Source organism: Chenopodium quinoa, unplaced genomic scaffold, assembly GCF_001683475.1.
Source record: "Chenopodium quinoa cultivar QQ74 unplaced genomic scaffold, ASM168347v1, whole genome shotgun sequence".
Taxonomy (NCBI): domain Eukaryota; kingdom Viridiplantae; phylum Streptophyta; class Magnoliopsida; order Caryophyllales; family Amaranthaceae; genus Chenopodium; species Chenopodium quinoa.
This window is the reverse complement of record NW_018743175.1, coordinates 6,287,161-6,307,736: the sequence shown is the minus strand read 5'-3', so window position 1 is coordinate 6,307,736 and position 20,576 is coordinate 6,287,161. Positions and strand designations below refer to the sequence as shown.

Below are 20,576 nucleotides of genomic sequence, written 5' to 3'. Positions count from 1 at the left end.
ATAAAGTCAATCTGGCTATTTCATCAAATTTCCGGGGTACTCTTGAAAATTTCCCTAATTAATTGCAAAATAAACATCGCAGGATAAAAGCCTTCTGGCATCATTGATTGAATGAATAATCCACTTCATTGGTTACAACAGTCGATTCACTAGAGTACAATTTTGGCAGCTCCTCCACCATGCTACATAAAATGCCACAGCAGTTCAAATCGAAGGATTTCCCGGCGCTCAGCTCTGCTTCAACAATAGAGCTAAGCAGCTGTACAATGTTACAGAATAAAGAAAGCAAACCACACAAATTGGAGACATGTGATTGCCCTAAGTCTAGATATTAGAAGCATTCAGGGCCATCACCTTGCATTGTTCATTCATGGCCAATAGCTGGGCTTCTTTCTTGTCTAATAAAGCATGCAACCTCACATTTTCATCCATCAGTTTCTGTACTTCAGCTTCTTTTTGCATTTTTTCCCCCTCCAATTGGGTTGTTTTAGCAGCCAGCCTGTTTTAGGAAGAAAACACACACACACAAATGTTAATACAGTTTCAACAAGAAAATGAAAACAAACTGCATATCTCAAAGAAACATTAAATTGCAAGATACTATTACACTCATAAGAGAAACATACTGAAAAGTAGAACCCTTGAGCATATTTAAATCAGTCTTGAGTTCTAGTGAAAGAATTAACCTTTAGAGAATATAAACATAAATATACACACTTCACTTTGTCTTCCAATATGGGTATGGAAACCTTTATGCCCCCACAGTCTTGCACCTTTGTCCAGTTTAAGGACAGCCCCATGACAAAACTATTCAACTAGTTGCATATGTAATTATGTAACAACACCCAACACTCATACAAGTAAAATAGTGTACAACCAATAACACCAAAAAAGCAATTTAACTACTCCCTCCATTTTCCTAAGTTCTACTTGGTTACCGTAGCTACAAAAGTCGACAAAAGGTGAAAATGGGATCCATGTATGTGACTACTTTTGCTTAGCAGAGGAGAGAAATAAAGAGTAAGGGATTTATTTAGATAAAATTGGGCCACACAAAGTGTCATTGTAGATGAAAAAATTGAATAAAGGAAGATCAATATGGAAGGAATAAAGTAAAAGTGAGTTTCAAAATAACGAATGAAGATGGAAAGTGAGTAGAACTTAGGAAAATGGAGGAAGTACTTTGCAAATGCACCTATATACTATAACAAAGTATCACCTACAACACAAAATAGCCAATACAATTTGCTATATGTCACAACATCCGCTAATTGCCGAGCGCCAAAATACATGACATATTTACCACAAAACAAACAAGTTGTGACAACAAAACAGAGAATGTTTTAGCAAAATAACCAACTATTATAATACCACTTGAAACATGATCAATAACACCGCAACTTTTTTAAGTAGGGATGAGCTAAAATTTCGGGTACCTAGAGGTTAGGACTTAGGAACGGGTTCCAATTAAATGTAAGTGTTAAAAATAAAATAGGCTAATAGACTTAAACATATCAATTGGTGTGTGTTGTGTGTGTGTGTACCACCGGGTACCTAAATCAAAACTATTACCCGACAAGTCCGATTCCACAATTTTAGCAGCCAATTTGACCGAATTCTGAAGTTTAGGAACCGGTCCTAACCAATTTCCTGTCATTCTTAACAGGTACCTAGTTGTGCTCACCCATATATACAAGTAAGATGTCTCCTTGCTTATACTCTGATCAATCAATCTAAAAGTTGTCATGTACTCCCTTTATTTCATAATAAATGCCCCAGTTTAACTTTTACACTATTTACCTACACCACTTTGACTAATGTTAGAATTTTATTCATAAGATTAAACATAGTCATGTTGGACTTTGTTCAAATCGTCTCAATGTATAGTTTCGAATATAAACTTTTTATGATTTATACTTATAAATAATTTTTATAAATAAAAAAAAATGGCATTTATTTTGAAACAGGAGTAATATTTAAAAAAAAACCACAATGCAAAAACAAAATGATTTTAACATACACGACACAAAAGAAGGTGATACTTTTCTACTAAGGAGTCAAAGATAACAGGATATACTTTTGGCACATGCTTTAACATTTCAGTGCATGTTGATTATAATAAATTCAAGACTACAAACACAAAACACGCCCAAAAAAAAAAATTACACATTAACCTGTTTAGTGTTCATCTCTTATAATATGACCTCATAATTGCAACTGTATTAGAGCTATTCTATATAATGAACATGTAAATCATAGCAAACAGACACGTCTCAATGCCAACCTTCGTTCCTCCTCTTGTTTAGTGCATTTAGTGGAACTACCTACTTTTCAATGTAACTAGTTTTTATATGCTTGTTTATTAATTTACTCCAGAATATTTAAGTCACTCTTTCTCGAATTGCAAATATTTTAATTCAAAAGTTACATCTTTTTCACTTAAGAAGAAAAACAAATATGCAAATAAATGAAATAATAATGATGAGGAAGGTTAGCGAGGATAGAGAAACTAAGGACTTAATGAGAGATTGAAAAGAACTAATGCGCAATTCGCAATTCTTCGATCCATTCATGAATGAGCAAGAGAAAGCAATCCATTCCATCAAACTAAACTACTAAAGGATATATAGAGAGAGAGAGAGAATTGAGATCATGTGAGTATCTAGGTTATACATAGAATTGAGATCACATGAGAACCTAGGTTATATATAGAGAACTAAGAACCAATATCAGCCATTATCGCACTCCATCTGATAACTCCCGTTTCACCCGCCCTCATTAATGGCATTTTCGTAATTTCGCAGCTTTTCAAACTTTTTTCCAGTTTTCTAACCTTTAAGGCAATTTCATTTACTTTATGACTGATTTCATTTACTTTTAGTAATTTTCATTTACTTTTTAGAAATGATACTGGAAACTACTTTGTAAAGTTGAAATATTACGAAAATTCCATTAATGACACGGGAAGCATGTGGATCGTTTGATTAACATGATCTAAGGGCCTATATTAGTTCCTGGTTCTCATTTTAGCCTTGATTCTCATTATAACTTGATTATATATTATATATATACACACACACACAAGCTCCGTTTCTTATTTTGTGTAACATTTGCCAAAGAAGATGTTACAAGTTATGTGCAACAAATCAAAACTTTACTTTTTTAGTAAATTATTTTAAGTGAGATTACTACATTACCCTTATTTATAATTTCTCAAACTCAATTAACAAATCAAATCAGAAATTATGAAGTTATCAACCACATTAATTTAACTAATGATTCTTACTTAAATTACCCAAAATAAAGTCATTCACTCATGATTCATCATTTTATCAAGATTTCTTCTCCTCTCTTCATCTTCTCCGACCACCGCCACCACTAAACTCCCCCCCCGACCATCACCATTAAACTGTGACCACCACCACCAAACTACTCTAACCTCCACCACCAAACTACTCTAACCTCCACCACCACCCGCAAGCGTGAAAGACGATCTGAGTCGAGTTCGACCATCGTGGAGGCTCATGGGCCATCACCGGCTTCCTCTTCTCTCTCCTATTTTATTTCATCATCGTTAAGGCTTAAAGTTCAGGTTTTTATGGTGAAATTTGATAACAAAAACTCTAAATCTAGAATTTTCATGGTCAAATTTGACTACTTTGACCATATAAAACCCTAATTAATGATGAGAAGGTAATAATTAACAAAAACCCATTTTTTTTATCTTTTTGTTCATACTTTTAGGGTTGTTGGTGGTGGTTTTTTTTAAATAAAGGTGGGTTTAATATGGTGCCTTCTAGGTTAGTGGAAGGTGGTTTCAGGGTGAGACAGCGGTTCGAGAGTGTGGTGTAAGGTGGCTTCATGGTGGTGGTTTTTTTGTGGAAGGTGGTTTTGGAGTTAGTATTAGGAGTGTCCATTATTTAGATTAAAACCAAAATCAAATCCAGTCCAAACCAAATTATTATATTCGGATCCGAACTTTAAATCGGATCGGATTGAATTTTTTTGAAAATTTGGATTTTCGGATCAGATCGGATTGACCTTGTTTGGATTAAAAAAAAAAAAAAAAAAAAAAAAAAAAAAAAAAAAAAAAAAAAACCGAAATATGAAATCGTTATTTTATAAATAAGGATTTTTAATATTAATCATATTAAACTATGTTTATATTAATTACAGTAATATTAATCATGTAAAACTATTTTTTAATACTTGTATTAATCGTGTATAACTATGATTTCAAGAATTGAATTTTTATAAATGCATTTTTATTTTTATAATCGCATTAGGCCATAGTTCGAAAATGCGATTTCAGTCGCGTTCGCGAAAACGGTCGCTGATTTGGTAACGGAATTGATGCGTTGATCGCGGATCGTATCGCCGTTGTCGCGTAAAAATTTAAAATAATATTTAAGTTTTAAACTCTATATTTTTACAATGGTTTTTCTCTTAAATTTTGAAAATCTTATGTATTTCTCTTTTTACTACTATGTATTCCGATACTCCTCTTTATATTTTAAAATTAAAATCCATTTTTTGAGTGTGGGCCCTTGGTAAGTAATTGAAAAAGGAGAAGAGAAAGGGTGGGGGTCACGTGGGATGTGAGATAAGAAAAAAAAGAAGGAAAGAGAAGCACGAAAGCAGTGGGGTCACGTCAATTTCAAAAGAGGATAAAAAGTGATGTCTAATAACCAATTGTACGCCTGTACCCCACCTTATTTAAATAGATTTTTTTTTTTCAATTCGGTTAGAACAATTGTACGCCTGTACCCCACCTTAAATAGATTTTTTTTTTTTTTTCAATTCGGTTAGAGAAAACTACTCGAGCTCGACTTTTATGGAGATTTCAGAACCCCTTGCCGGAAAAAATGTCTACAGAGCTTAAAACTCGATGTTTTTTCTTTGGATATTCGCTAATAATGTTTGATGCGGCCGAATTTCAGTTTAAAACGGTCGTATCGGCCGAAATCGCGGAGTTTTGTAAAGCAGTGTGTTGTACCGGTAAATATCTAAGGCAGCTTCAAAATCCGTTATGTCTCGGCCGATTCGCGACGTAACAGCCGAGTTTTTGAACCAATTAGACCCAATAAACGTATTTTATTTGGATTTTCGAATCAGATTAAAATAACCGAATTTTAATTCGGATTAGATTTAGTGAGGAATTCGGATCAGATTGGATTTGATAATTGAAATCCAAAATTTATTTCGGATCGGAATGGATTTGGACCACTGGTGGTTGGGTGTAGTTTCAGGATGGTTTACAGAGGCGGGGGTTGGCAAGAGTGGAGGTTGTTGAGTTATTTAGAGTGTTGAAGTGGAGAGTTCGCTCCACTTGTTAGCGCGCTCGTGAAAGGCAGGCGCGACCCGCTCCGAAAGCTCGACAAAACCGCGCTGGCAAATTTTGGAGGCGCGCCCGCTCCTCCGTTGGCGCGCCCGCGCTAAAGTTTGGCGCGACCCGCGCCCTAATCGCGCCAGGATTCTGGAAAAATTGAAAATTTGGCAAAACGGGGAGGAGCGCCGCGCACGAAGGTGGCGCGCCCATGCCGGAGGGTGGCGCGCCCGCGCTCCTGTGGTGGAGCGCCCGCGCCTCCTCCCTCTTCTACGATTTTGCGGTTATTTTCTTTATATTGTATCAGGGCTTTTGGTTTTGAGATAGACAAAAAAATTCGATCAATCTCTCCAAAGAAATTCTCCACCCTTATTCTCTCAAATTTCTTGCAAACTTTTGTGAGAATTCTCTTGCAATTAATTCAATATTGTAAATTATTCATCTTCAATTCGATTCTTAGTGCAAAGAACAATTGGCTGTCTTTTGTATCTCAAAGAGTATTTCCGGATCAAACCCAAGCACCGTTGTGAAGGAAATTAAACTCTTTAGGAAAGTGTTCACACGCCTAAGACAGTGTATCAAGGATTGAGACTCAAGCGGTCACCGGTTTTTCTCATGTTCATGTTCGTTTTCTAAGGCTTGGAGTAGAGGCAAGTTTATTATCTTTCACACTAGTGTTTTTCGCTGTAATTTCTGGAATTTTGTGTTATTTTGGTGTTTGGTTGTAATACATTGAATTGTATTAGGATTGTTGTATAATTTGATATTGATTATACACTTTTAAGTTTTGTTCCCACAATTATTAAAGTAGTTCTTGCTCTAGAATTACTTGAAAACCTAACAGAGGTGGTGACGGGGGGAGGCAGCATTAGGTTTAGGGGAGGGCGAGGGTGGTGTTGAGGAGAGGGTGGGTGGTGGTGGTGGTTTTGTGGAGTGGGTGGGTGTTGGTGGTGGCTAACTGGGTAATGGTGGTGGTGGCTCAATGGGTGGATAATGGTGGTGGGTGACTTTCTCCTACCCTTAATCACATACCCCTTATTTTGTTAATCAACCATATGGAAATTTTGTCATGGGAATTGTGCAACCAAATTTGTTGCACAAAATAAGAAACGGAGGTAGTGTGTATATATATATATATATATATATATATATATATATATATATATATATATATATATATATATTTTAAGAAAGTAAGTTAGTGCATTCATAACATAGAAAAGAATCGAGGAGTACATAGGACGAGACCTCACTTGGAGAGTGGTTGTCCCAAACATTATTCAACCCCAAAAAGCACTAACCTAGCGAGATGGTGAGCTACGAAATTACCATCCCGTTTAACATTAGACCACACAACGGAACAGAAAGAACTACTAATGAACATGATGTCCTCTAGAACACTATCGACTGCAGCTAGATTAAAAGAGCCTCTACGAAGCTTGGTGACCATTACCAGATTCGAGAATGACGTTAGATAAACCATGCTCTTTTGCCTTCTTAAGACCGAACAAAGCAGCCCTGCTTTCTGCAATCAAGGGGTCCCATCTTGCCCTGACTCTCCTGACCGCAGAGAAAATCACCACACCCCATACTGTTGCGAGCCACGACCCCCAATCCAATCCATCCCTCCTCACGAGTTGAAGCATCAACATTAATCTTAACAGCATCAGGAGGAGGAGGGCGCCACACTACAGTTTCAGCCGGTGGTTTAGTCAAACATGGCCATAAATTTGCAGAGTACTTCTCAAAATCCACTACGAGTCTCTAGAGCCTCCCTAAGATCACCTCATCTGGCTTAAAACTACTCAAACGGAGGTAGTATATATATATATATATATATATATATATATATATATAGATAGATAGATAGATAGATAGAGAGCGAGAGAGAATGTGGCTTTTAGATGGGTTTGGAGTGAGGTAACATAACGTAAGAGAAAGATGATATGTGAGGATGGTTTAGGATCATATGAGAAGCCTCCTTAAGGTGATAAGGGTGAGAAATAATCTCAACCATCATAAATAGATATACTGTTACAAGATTTGTAAGCATTTGCTTGAGGGAAAAAACATGTGCGGCTTGTAGGCAAACCTATTAAAACTTTTAATTGGATCACTTCACAAGCCAGACCTATGAAAACTTTTAATTGGATCACTTCTCTCTCTAATTTATGGTTTTCTCTCTCTCAAATCTAATCTTAATTCGTCAATTGAATTACTTTAGGTCAATAGTTTCAAATTTTTGGAACAAATTTATTCGATTTTCTCCTTTCTCCATACTCTTCTCCATCTAAGTTACAACAATTTTGATTTCAATTTATCAATCAATAAGTAAAGTATATAGACATAGTTTCTCCCTCTCAATTGTCTTCTGCTTTTGGTATCAAGCTTTCAAATTTTATTAGTGTTTGTATATTCATAATTAAATTACTCAAACTTTGGTGGCTGGTGTGACCGGTTTATAAAAGCAGCAATAATTTGACTAGCAGATCTGAAATAACCTTCCAAAAATCATAAAATTCAAAGCAACAAAAAAATAATAAAGGTGGCAAAAAAAAAATTTGTATATATATATAATATAAACAATTGAGCAAATACTAACCGTTCAAAGAGCTTTTCAATAGTTTGGAATTGTTTCTCAGACGAAATGAGTGTTTCTCTAACACTGATGAGACTACTGACATATGATTTCAGAGACTCAAAATCACGCTTTACGCGAGAAAGTTCCTGCTCATTTTCTGCAGCTCTTTGTCTTTGCCTAGATGTCTCTTCAACCAAATCTTCAACTCTCTGCCTCATCTCATTCAAAATACAGTTCGTTCCAAAAGCAAATCTTTCCATCTCCTCCAACTTCAAAGTCATGCTTTCAAGTTGAGTTTCCTTCTTCTTAATTTCTTCTTGACTGAAGTTTACTTTCTCCTTCTCAATAGCAGTTTCAGACTCTGCAATTAGGACCCTTTTAACCAAAGTTTCCATCACATTTGTGACCATATGCACAGATTTTAATAGATCACACACATAGGCTCCATCTTTATCACAAACAAGACCACTTTGGTCACTCGTTCCGGTAAATGTTACGTCACCAAGGCCATCAAAAGATAAAATATCAATATATTTAGACCAACTAGATAATGGAATTCCGTCCTTGTCAACAAACCCTATCCCTTCCAGCTGCTTTATCCCACAAGATGCCTGTGCTAAGTGCGGAACCGCCATTGTTCGTGCTCTAGTCTTCAAATAGGTCAATAAAGTTGCCGCTGTTTTCACTCTACGTAATAAAATATCCAACTCGTTATCAGCCTCCACTTCAGACCCAGCAATAGAGGCTTTTACCTCCATACATTTCACTTGCAATGCATCAACTTGGGATTCACATCTTTCCATCTCCTCCTTCCACATTGCATTTCTTTCACCTAGCCGAGGCTTTGAAACTGATAAATCAGTATGCTCCTCTGCTGCCATTTCCTTTACACAGTCCCACGGAATAGCCTTCTAAAGTCAGAAAATCATGTCCACAAATCAAGTCAAATGTTAAGCTTACCTGTGAAGCTCTAGAAGTAGGCAATAATCATTATAACATAATAAAGACTAATTAAGCACACTTGTGAAACATTCTACAAGACTTCTGCATATATAAACATGTGCCAGACAGTCAGACACCAATATTATTGCGGAGGGGTGAGAAGCTGAGAACAGCAGCTAGATCAGTTTATTATACAACAATTACTTGAAACCTGATTCAAAAGTATTCAGTCAATAGTAAAACTCCACCTTCAGCCTATATAATCATTTACCTCTTATGGTGTAAAGCATAAGATACACCAACCACGTAATTTCTCAGATGATTTAACCAAAAAAAAAAAAAACTGAGAATTTAAAAGGACATGAACAGATAATTTAACAATTAATTAAAAAAATAATAATAAAAAACGCAGATCAATTAAAAATCAGAAAGTAAAACCCTGATGTGTAATTAAAATAATAATGAAAAAAATACCCATCAGCAGCACTGAAAATCAGAAAGATCTAAGCTATAAAACTTAAAAATTAAAAATTAAAAAAAAAAGAATTCTAATTTCAGGGTTTTGGATGTGTTCAACAGATAGGAAGAAATAAGATAAAGCAACGCACCTTGAGGAGAGAGAAAGAGAAGTGAAAATTAAGAGCCCTTGACGCCGGTAGATGAACGTTCGATGAAGTAAAGAAATTTTTTTTTTTCTTTTGAAACAATAAAGTAAAGAATTTGACTCAGGGAAAAGAGAAGAAGATGGAAGATGATGATGGGATGTCCGTCTTTGCAAGGACACCGATTTGGTAAAGGTCACCCCAACGATTAAGGGAGATAAAAGAGAAGGCAAAAGTTTTCAACTTTTGTTGTTGGAGAATAATCTAATTAATGGTACGTCCAGCTATTTTATAAAAATAAATAAATAAACTAATTATCTGTTTTACTTTTTTCTTTATTACTCCCTAAGATAACTTTAAACTTTTAACTTATATAAAAATAAAAGGGATTTTTCATATGCTACCAAACTACCAATAAACTTTTGGCTTTTCCATATGGTACCCAAATACATTTTTTTCTTCCATGCGATACCACCCAAGATTATAGGTAATTAAATAGTGACATTTCGTTAATTAATCCGTTAATTACATTGCTTCACCTTCATTATCTCATACAAACAATGTCATTTTCGACACCGGTTCACCATCCCCTCACCGGAAAACTCATCGGATTCTCTTTCATCGCCGGAAAACATCTCATCCACGTCACCATCTCTGTCAACAGGGGTGGCGAATGAGGTTGCGAAAGTACAAAGTGAAGAAGCGAAGGATTCATCTTCCGACGGAATGAACGGCGGCGACGATCATAAAGCCGGAGTAATATGAATATTATTCTTTGGATTTACATTTGTAATTAACATTTTTGAGCAAAAGAGGCCTAATCCCTCTATGGCTTGCTCTAAAACTCTTATAATTATTGGACTATGCTATGCAATTGATGATGGTTTTAGCAAGCTAGAATTGTCAATTGACTGTCTTCACTTACTGAACCTCATTGAGGCAAATATAACTGAGAGGACAACAGCTCAGTTAATTGTCAATGACATCTTGAAGGAAACAAGCAAGTTTGAGTTTTGTTCTTTTAATTTTAGTCATAGACTATGTGATAAAGTTGCAGACTCCATCGCCAAATTGTTCCTTTCATGTCATGAGGAACTAATCTGGATGGAGAAGTGTCCTCAATTTGTTCTTCCTCATGTTACTTTTGACAAGGTGGACATTGGTAATACTTCCTCCGTTAATGGTTATTTACAACAAGTGTACCTTTCGCGGAGGCCAAGGAAAAACTTTTAAAGCATGATTATAGAAAATTAAGGGCATATGGTTAAGTATTAATCCAACCAAAAAAAAAACCAAATTCAGCTAAAATTAAAATAATAACCCACCACCACTAGCACCACCCTACAGCATCGAAACCACCACCACCACCCAGCGGCACCGAAACCACCACCACCACCCAGCGGCACCGAAACAACCCAGGAACCACAAAACCACCGCCACAAACACCTCACCCACGAAACCACCCGCTACCGCACCCACGATACCACCAACCCACCACCCATCGCACCCACGAACCCAAGAACCCACCACCCACGATCTGCACCACGAACCCAATAACCCACCACCCACGAACCCACCATCGCACCCAAGAACCCACCACCACCGCAGGAACCCAATTCAAACCTAGAAAATCGAAGTTTTTTATTTATTCAGTTAAAATTGGACATTAAATTGAAAAAAATTCACAGTCCAAAACATAGCAATTAAAACAATGAAACCCACAGATCTGGAAGAAGATGAACGAAAATGAAGAAATTGGTGGTTCAACCACCACCACCACCATACGCCACATGCCACACAGGATGATAGGAAGAAGAACGAAAATGAAGAAATTGGTGGTTCAAGATGATGATGATGATGATAGGAAGAAGATGAAGATCGAAGAAGATGGTAGAGAGATGAAGATGGAGGAGAGAGATGGTGGGGAGATCTGATATTTTGGGAAAAAAAGTTAGATAACTAAGTTAGATTAGGGTTATAATAATTAGTAATTATGTGTAGTATTATGTGTTAATATTTTTTAAATGAGGGTGTTTTAGTCATTTTATGTAACACCCCCAATATTCGGGTCTTTGTAAAATGATAAGAGTAACCTTTTTACCTTTCAAAACCAACCATCGAACATTGGGAGTGTTATTGCTACACTTATTTTCCATAGAAAATAAATGCAAAGCAAAACAAAATACCATTTTATAAACTATGTGATCTAAGCGACGGCAAAGATAAAATAGTCGTTACATCCAAACTGTAAAACATTTTAAAAAAAAACATTAATTAACGAGGAAATAAATAAGTTCGGAATTAAACTAAATTATCTTAGCTACGTGATTATTCTAATGTTTCCTCACACGTAACCGAATACCCTCTTACCAATCTTTAGTTACGCGTAAATCTCAAGGTAAGTAACCTCCGAAACGTTCACCTATTAGCCTCCGTCTTGAGTTACGCGTAAATATCAAGGTAAGTAACCTCCGAAACGTTCACCTAGTAGCCTTCGTCTATCAATCAATGGAGATGAAGGGTGGAAGAAGAAGAGTAGTATTATTTCTTTTTTGTGTCCCCCCCCCCTCTCACGGCCAACAATTTTATAATGTGGGAATTGGGTGAGATTGAGGTTTGGGATAGATTCAAGTAAGTAACTATGATAAGATTAAACATTCAAATTTTAGATAAAATAGCTTACAAATAATCAGTTCCTGGAATTTATCCCAAAAATCAGCTTTTTTTTTAAAAAAAAAAAATCCGAAAATAAAAATAAAATAATAATTATTAATTCTTTTTTTCATATTATATAAATTTGAAAATAATTATAAATTTAAAGCTTTATACTAGAAAATAGTTGGTTAAATATAAAAAAAAATTGGGGTATTACATTTTACCATAAAAAAGTTACTATATTAGGAAAGAAATAGTTTTGTTGCAAATAATAGGTAGTATCTAATTTTAGTAAATGTTGCAGATAACTGTTAACGGAGGAAGTATATAATATTATTGGTATGCGAATTCGTAAAAAAAAAAAAAAGTTTTAACTAACGAAATGTCACTGTATTAATTAACTATAATCTTGAGTGGTACCACGTAAAAGAAAAATATATTTGGATATCATATGGAAAAGCCAAAAGTTGAGTGGTACCATATGAAAAATCCCAAAACAAAACAATGTTCATTGATTTCATAATTTTTAAACTTAAATGGAAAATATGAAAGAAAATGAAGATAATATGCAGTTCTTTTAGTCTTCCCAAGTCTTCATTCTTTTTCCTTATTCTGTTTTTTTATTTGATGTTTAATTTGATTTTAGTGGATGACGTGGGAAGGTAAATGTTAGGTTTTCAAAATGGGAAGGCATTAAAATTTTAGGTTAGGTTTAATTTTTGAAGCTATGTGAACTAAAAATAGAGTTTTGTTGATATTGCCTTCATCCATTGTATTTAGTCTTGAAATTGAGGATATAAAATAGAAGAAGAGAAACAAGATCTCATTATCATTGAGAAAGAAAGAGTGAGTTTAACAAATAAGTTTGAATTGCAGTGAAAAAAACAAGTGAAACTATTAACAGTGTTTGTTTTTTCTATCCAATTGACTGATGTTTTACAAGTTTAAGGTTACCTCAAAAATAGTGCACACGTTAGAGTTACATACTTACATGGTATAATTTCCTTATTTATTTTGGAGCAACTCCAATGGTAATAGCTAGAGACTTGCTTGTAATGTTAACTAATTCTTAGATACTAGCTTGACCATTGGAGCTAGAATATGCAATTAGTTTAGTCAAACTAATTCGTTTGAAAATAACTTGCCAAAAAGAAAATACTAAAGCCAAATTAATACGTTGCCCAAAAGAAAATACAAAAAGTAAATTAATACGGACTAAATAATTTAAGTAGTAAGCTAATAGCTAACCATTGGGACTCAAATTAGCTAAAAAGATAATTAGTTGAAAAGTTTATGTAGCATGACAAGCTAATTTGAAAATTAGCTTGCCATTGGAGTTGCTTTTATAATAGTTAAAAAATTAAGTCAAGCATGGTATATGAATAGCAAAATGTTGCATTTAATCTCTCTATTTTTTTTAAAAAAAATGCTAGCGTTGTGAAAGCACGAAATTTTAGGAAGGTTTTATTGACTTTAATAAAATAAGTGTTAATGAGGTAAGTAGGATCATAAAAAATTATTAGAAAAGATATTGAGGTTATTATTTTATTGAAAAATAAGAGCATCTCCAACCGTTATAACAATGGACTTGCTTGCAATTTAGAAAATTCCCTACCTATTAGCTTGACTATTAGAGCCAAAAAATGATAGAAGCTTGGTTAAGCAACAACTTGCCAAAAAGAAAAGTTGATATATTAATATTTTAAATTTAAAAAATTAATTAAGAAATTAAGGCTCATTTAAACCACAGGCTAGTAGCTAACCATAGGGGCACAAATTAGCTACAAAGTGCATTAGCTTTAAATCTTGTGTGGCGTAACAAACTAATTTTCTAATTAACTTACCATCAAAGTTGCTCTAAAGGGATATAAGAGGAAGTGGAAACCATTATTGAAGATTCAAACTTTTAAAAGAGGGAAAATTGATAAAGTAAGAAAGATTGAGACCATTTGTGGGTAAAATTATACTTACTCCGTTTTTTTTAGTTGATACCATTTGACTTTTACACTATTCACAAACTACACTTTGATTGACTTTTGTAATTTATAGTTACGATGAAACATAGTCAAGTGGGGATCTTGTTTAAATCATTTTAATGTATATTTTATTAACATCCACTTTTTATAATGGCAAAAATTAGACATATTAATCGTTAAAATAGTGCGTTGACAAGTGATAAAAGAAAGGTGTCGATTAAATAAAAACGGAGATAGTATGTTATTTTATTTTATTTTTTGACAGGAGAGGTAGTATATTATTAAAATGTAAAGTATTTCCAAAAGAGAAAGTGTCATTAAAAAAAGGAAAAATTGACCACAATAATTCGACCTTTGGCTCATCTACTCAAAATAATTCCACTTTTCGATTATTTTTAAATAATCTAACCTTTGATATCAATCCACTCAAAATGGTCTCAACTGCTCATGTAACTCGTTATAACAAGTTACTTGACATGTGTCGCCTATGATTTGTAAAACTAAATAAATAAATATTTTTAAAAGTTAATTTTTCTTAAAGACAAAATTAAAAAAAATAATAATAATAATTTCCCTCCCAACCACTTGACTTCCTTGCCCCGTCACTCCAGCCACCCAGACCCCCAACCCCAACGCCAACGCCACCACCGGTACCGGCGCCGCGCCTAACCCCCTCCCCTGAACCATCAACCCCTCCCTCCCCCAAGAAAACCTAGGCAGCGTTAAAGCACCGACGACTCGGCGAACCATAAAACCATCCCCCCACCCTCGTAAATCCGATCTTTGTCCTAATCCTGATCCCGATCCCGACCCCCTCCCCTTCCCCCTGACCGATTCCGGCACTTCTCCCTTTCCCCCGTCCCGATTCCGCCTTCACTCCCCTTCCTCCGGCTCGAGTTCGACCGCCCTTACCTTTCCCCGTCCCGATTTCAGCCTCCCTCAGCTTCCCTCGCCCCGATTTCGATCGCCCAGACCACTCGCAATAGAGACGGCGGCGACACGAACTCCGATCTCACAGTGGCTGGGGCTGGGGGAGGGAGTGGCTGGGTGGCTGCCGGTCTCACTTTTTTTTTTTAATTCAATTTTTTTAATTTAAAATTTTAGACAAATTATACGGTGACACGTGTAATTTAAACCCAAAAAAAACCTATTTATCAGGTAACCGGTTACTTGGGTCTATTAAGAGTGGACTGAGTACAAACGTCAGATTATTAAAAATTAACCTTAAAATGTGATTATTTTGAGCGGATGAGGTAAATATTTTGAGCACTTTTCCTTTAGAAGAAAGAAAGAAAGAAAGAAAGAAAGAAAGAAAAAAAACGAATGAGATAAACAAGGGAGAAAAAACCCAATTTTTTTCGGGAACGATATTAGGGTTCGTCGCTTGGAATTCCCTCACGAGGGCTTTTCTTTTAATCTTAGTGATAATGGAGGTAGCTTGAAACTTCTCCAATGGCGGAAATATGGGTAATTGGGAAAAGAAGAGAGAGAAAGAGAGATAGAGAAACAGAGGGGAACTGAAGAGAGAAGAAGAAATGAATTAATTCTGTAAAAAAAATTGATTACCAGCTACAGTACAGCTATTCATATTTATTGTAGTGGGTTACACGTTATAATTCCACTTAAAGGAAATAACTAACTACTCCACTACTTCCCACTTACTAACAACTTGCAACAAATATCTAACAAATTTCCAATTATTACATAACTATGAGTTATTAATTGAATTAGTTCATTTAACTAATTCCAACCATATCATAGCCTTCCCCTTTTAACAGACTTGACCTCAAGTCAAAGCTGGAACAAAATCAGGAAATTGTCGCTCCAAATACTCAGCAGACTCCCAAGTAGCTTCATAATCAGGAAATCCCTCCCAATGCACCAAATACTGAACATGTGCTCTATTCTGAAATCTGACAATCTTCCTATCCAAAATAGCAGCAGGACGAATATCTTCTGACCCCACAATTTGGCCTTGAAATACAGAAGGAATGTGAGCAGCCAAAGGCAACTGCCCCTTGAAACTCTTAAGCTGAGACACATGGAATGTATCATGTATCTTTGCTTCAAAAGGCAACTTCAATTTATAAGCAACCTTCCCTACAACTGCAGCCACTTGAAAAGGACCATAAAACTGATGTGAAAGTTTGAAATTACATCTCCGTTGAACAGTGAACTGCCTATAATCCTGTAATTTGAGCCAAACCCAATCGCCAACTTTAAAAACTCTTTCTGATGTGTGTTTATCTGCCTGAGACTTCATTCTCTGCTGAGCCTTTTTCAGGTGAAATCTAAGCTCAGAAATCATCCTTTCCCTTCTCTGTAAACTCCTGTCAAGTTCATCATTCTTGACTTCACCAGCAAGATAAGGAAGATGTAAAGATAGAGGCTGATTATAGACCATCTCATAAGGAGTTAGTTGTAAAGCAGAATGGAAATGTGTGTTATACCACCATTCAGCTAAGGGTAGCCATTTATGACATTCCTGAGGCTCATCTCCAGTCATACACCTCAAATAGGCTTCCAAGCACCTATTAACAACCTCAGTCTGTCCATCAGTTTGAGGATGGTAAGCTGTGGATAACTTCAAGTCTGTTCCATACAAAGAAAACAAACCCCTCCAAAACTGACTAACAAAAATTGAGTCTCTATCACTCACAATTGATCTAGGCCACCCATGGAGCTTGAACACACTATCTAAATAGCACTGTGCCACTTGAATTGTTGTAAATGGATGAGACAATGCCATAAAATGGGCATATTTGCTGAATCTATCCACCACAACAAAAATCACATCTTTTCCAGCAGATTTAGGGATCCCAGTAATGAAATCCATAGAAATATCAATCCAAACTTCTTCTGGAACAGGTAGAGGCTGAAGATGACCAGGGTATGCAGCTGTGTCATATTTAGCAGCCTGACAAATTACACACTTCCTCACAAAAGCACTAACATCCTTTATAAGACCCTTCTAGTAAAACAATTTATTTACCCTTTTTAAGGTCAATTCCATGCCACCATGTCCACTATCAGGAGAGTCATGATGCCATGCCAAAATTTTGTTTCTAAGCTGAAGATCAGGTCCCACAACAATTCTGCCCTTCCTTTTAAGCAAATTGCCTTCCCATTTAAAATCAGTAATTCCCACCTGGTTCTGTAACTGTTGAATCATAGCAGTATAATTGTCATCCAAGTTATAACTGGCAGTAATCATAGAACCCAAATTAGATTCAACCAGAGAAACAACCATAAACAAGATCTCTGAGCCTTGAACCCTTGACAATGCATCTGCAGCTACATTCTCCTTTCCACACTTATATTGAATTTCATAATCAAACCCCATTAATTTTGAAAGCCAAAATTGTTGAAAGGGTGTGGAGATCTTCTGTTGAAGTAACCATTTCAAACTCTTTTGGTCTGTTTTTATGATGAAATGTGCACCAACCAAATACTGCTCCCATTTTTGAACTGCAAACACAATAGCTAGCAACTCTTTGTCATAAACTGATAGTTTTTGCCACTTTGTTCCCAGTGACCTACTAATATAGGCTAATGGATGACCTTCCTGCATCAGAACAGCACCAATACCATACTTAGAAGCATCAATCTCCAAAACAAACTGCAAGTCAAAATTAGGAATGGCCAACACAGGGGCTGAAACTAGAGCAGATTTAAGCTTTTCAAAAGCTTCCTGAGCATGCTCATTCCAAGAAAAACCAGACTTTTTAAGCTGATCAGTCAAAGGCTTGCTAATAACAGCATATCCCTTCACAAATTTCCTATAATAGCCTGTTAGACCTAGAAAACTTCTCAATTCTTTGACATTTGAAGGAACAGGCCAACTGCTCACTGCTGCTACTTTCTTGGGATCTGTCTCAACACCATTCTGAGTAATATAATGTCCCAAATACTCAACTCTTGATGAAGCAAATATACATTTGCTCTCTTTAGCAAACATATTATTCTGCTGCATCAATTCAAATACCTCAGCTAAATGCTTCCAATGATCTTCTAAGGACTTGTTATAGACCAAGATGTCATCAAAAAACACCAAAACACACTTCCTAAGTAAAGGCCTAAAGACATGATTCATCCAACCTTGAAAAGAAGCTGGAGCATTAGTTAAGCCAAAAGGCATAACTAAAAACTCATAATGGCCAGTGTGGGTCTTAAAGGCTGTTTTGAACACATCAGCTGAGCTTACTCTCATTTGATGGTAACCTGCCCTAAGATCAAGCTTAGTAAACACATAAGCCCCAGCAAGTTCATCTATCAATTCATCAATTACAGGGATAGGAAACTTATTTTTCACAGTTATGTTATTCAATTCCCTATAATCTACACATAGCCTCCAAGTTCCATCTTTCTTACCCACTAACATAACAGGGGAAGCAAAAGGACTTGAACTGTTTTGGATGATGCCCCTATCTAGCATCTCCTGCACCAATTGTTCAATTATATCCCTTTGTTTAAGGGGATACCTGTAGGGTCTGATATTAACAGGTGTGCTGCCTGGTATCAAAGGTATAGAGTGATCAAATACACCCCTGACAGGTGGTAAAGCTGAAGGTTCCTCAAAAACCTTAGCATACTGCTGTTTGATGGCCAAAAATTCAGAATTACTCAAAACTGTATTAGTGTCCTGTTCCATCTGCCCAACAAAGCAATTAGAATCTTGAACATGCAACAAACATAACTGGATTGAAGAATCCATGATTGAGGCTCTAGGATCTCCTTCTACCACAGACAACTTTTTAGGTGGTATACCTTTAAGAACAATTTGTTTTCCCTGAAAAGTAAACTCCATTCTAAGCTTCTGAAAATCCCAATGAATAGAACCCAACAGTCTTAACCATTGTATTCCCAACACCATATCACAACTCCCTAAGGGAATGACCAACACATCTGCTTCAAAACTATGGCCATGCATACTCCAAGCAAACCCCTTGCAAGCTTGCCGACAAGGAATATGATTCCCATCTGCTACAGAGATAGCCTGGAAAGGAATCTGCTCTAAAGAACAACCCAACTTAGAAGCTACAGAAGCATCCACAAAGTTGTGTGTACTTCCAGAATCAATAAGAATGTGTAAATCCTTTCCCTGAATTCTGCCTATCACTCTCATAGTTTGAAAAGACTGATTTCCAGCAAGAGCATGCATAGAGATTTGAGGTTCATCAATGGAATTAGGAAAAGATCCCAAATCCTCATCACTGTCAGAATCAATAGATCCAGGAATTTCAACTATAAACAACTGAGGTTTCTTAAATTGGCACTGATGTTCTCTTGTATAAGGCTGGTCACAGTAGTAACACAGTCCTTTAGCAATCTTCTCCTGTCTAACATCAGCTGGTATATGTTTATAGTTTTTGTTCTTGTGTGGAAATTGTGTCAAAGCTGGTAGGGTAGGCTTAGAAGAAGGGGTAGGTAACAATGGGGGTAATGTGTTTGGGCTATTTGTGTTTGTTGTTTGTGTTTTTGATGTATAAGAGAATGGCTTAGAACGGTTGTATGTATGAATGGAACTCAGAGATTCCTTCTGTAGCCTAGAAAAATCCACTGCCTGGGCAATAGTCGCTGGTTTAAACGCCTTAACAAAGGGTTTCACAGCTGATTTAAGCCCTCCCACAAAACTCTCCAAAATATAAGCATCAGGTAGTATATGATTATTCATCAGCATTACAGATCTAAGTTTCTCAAATTCATCAATATAGTCCTCAATAGACCCTAATTGTTGCAATCTATTGAACTGCTCAACAACATCTAAAGCAGAATTATCCCTAAATCGTGCATAAAAATCCACAACAAAGTCATTCCAATCAACAACAACTGACCTTCTAATAGACAGATAATTCATCACCCAATGTTCAGCCTTATCAGTCATATTCAATGAGGCCAAATCCACCTTTTGATCATTAGCAATTTTGCAAAGATTGAAGTATTTGCAACATTTTTTAACCCAAATCCGAGGATTGACACCATTAAACTTAGGAAATTCAAGCTTAGGGTTCATACCTAAGGTCCTGGTGGAATTGGACCTGCTCAAACTGCCATTAGAGTATGTTGGAGAAGAGGGTTCGGAGCTCGAAGGGGTTGAAACCTTCTCAGCTTGCATCGCCTGCATCATCTTCAACATCTCATCAATTTTCTGATCGAATCTTGAAATTTGATCATCAATTCGTTTTTTCCAGATTCTTGATTTGGTCTTCCATTGCAGCAACTCGTCGAGTCACAGGAGGAGGCGCCAGAATCGCTCACTGTAGAGGTACAGTAAGAGTGCTCTGATACCAATGATAATGGAGGTAACTTGAAACTTCTCCAATGGCGGAAATATGGGTAATTGGGAAAAGAAGAGAAAGAAAGAGAGATAGAGAAACAGAGGGGAACTGAAGAGAGAAGAAGAAATGAATTAATTCTGTAAAAAAAATTGATTACTAGCTACAGTACAACTATTCATATTTATTGTAGTGGGTTACACGTTATAATTCCGCTTA

General features: G+C 36.1%; 1 protein-coding gene across 3 annotated transcripts; it reads right to left on the bottom strand.

The window, feature by feature from the left end:
* Window positions 1-49: 49 nt before the first annotated feature.
* Window positions 50-9,773, bottom strand: LOC110732788. Of its 3 annotated transcripts, none has more exons than XM_021912794.1 (3): window positions 9,458-9,773; window positions 7,929-8,815; window positions 50-499 (listed from the first exon to the last, which is right to left on the bottom strand). In XM_021912794.1, exons 2-3 carry the CDS (start codon window positions 8,786-8,788, stop codon window positions 325-327), a joined length of 1,035 nt encoding a protein of 344 aa, XP_021768486.1. In that variant the 5' UTR covers window positions 8,789-8,815; window positions 9,458-9,773; the 3' UTR covers window positions 50-324. The 3 variants fall into 3 exon arrangements, with proteins under 3 accessions (XP_021768486.1, XP_021768487.1, XP_021768485.1); XM_021912795.1 differs by having other exon boundaries at window positions 7,929-8,791; XM_021912793.1 differs by having other exon boundaries at window positions 7,929-8,818; window positions 9,458-9,770.
* Window positions 9,774-20,576: the final 10,803 nt, after the last annotated feature.

Coding starts and splice junctions, on each gene's coding strand:
- LOC110732788 (XM_021912794.1), bottom strand. CDS start 8,788: ATGGCAGCAGAGGAGCATACTGATTTATCAGTTTCAAAGCCTCGGCTA. Junction 500..7,928: donor ATTGAAAAGCTCTTTGAACG/GTTAGTATTTGC, acceptor TTCCTAAAACAG/GCTGGCTGCTAAAACAACCC.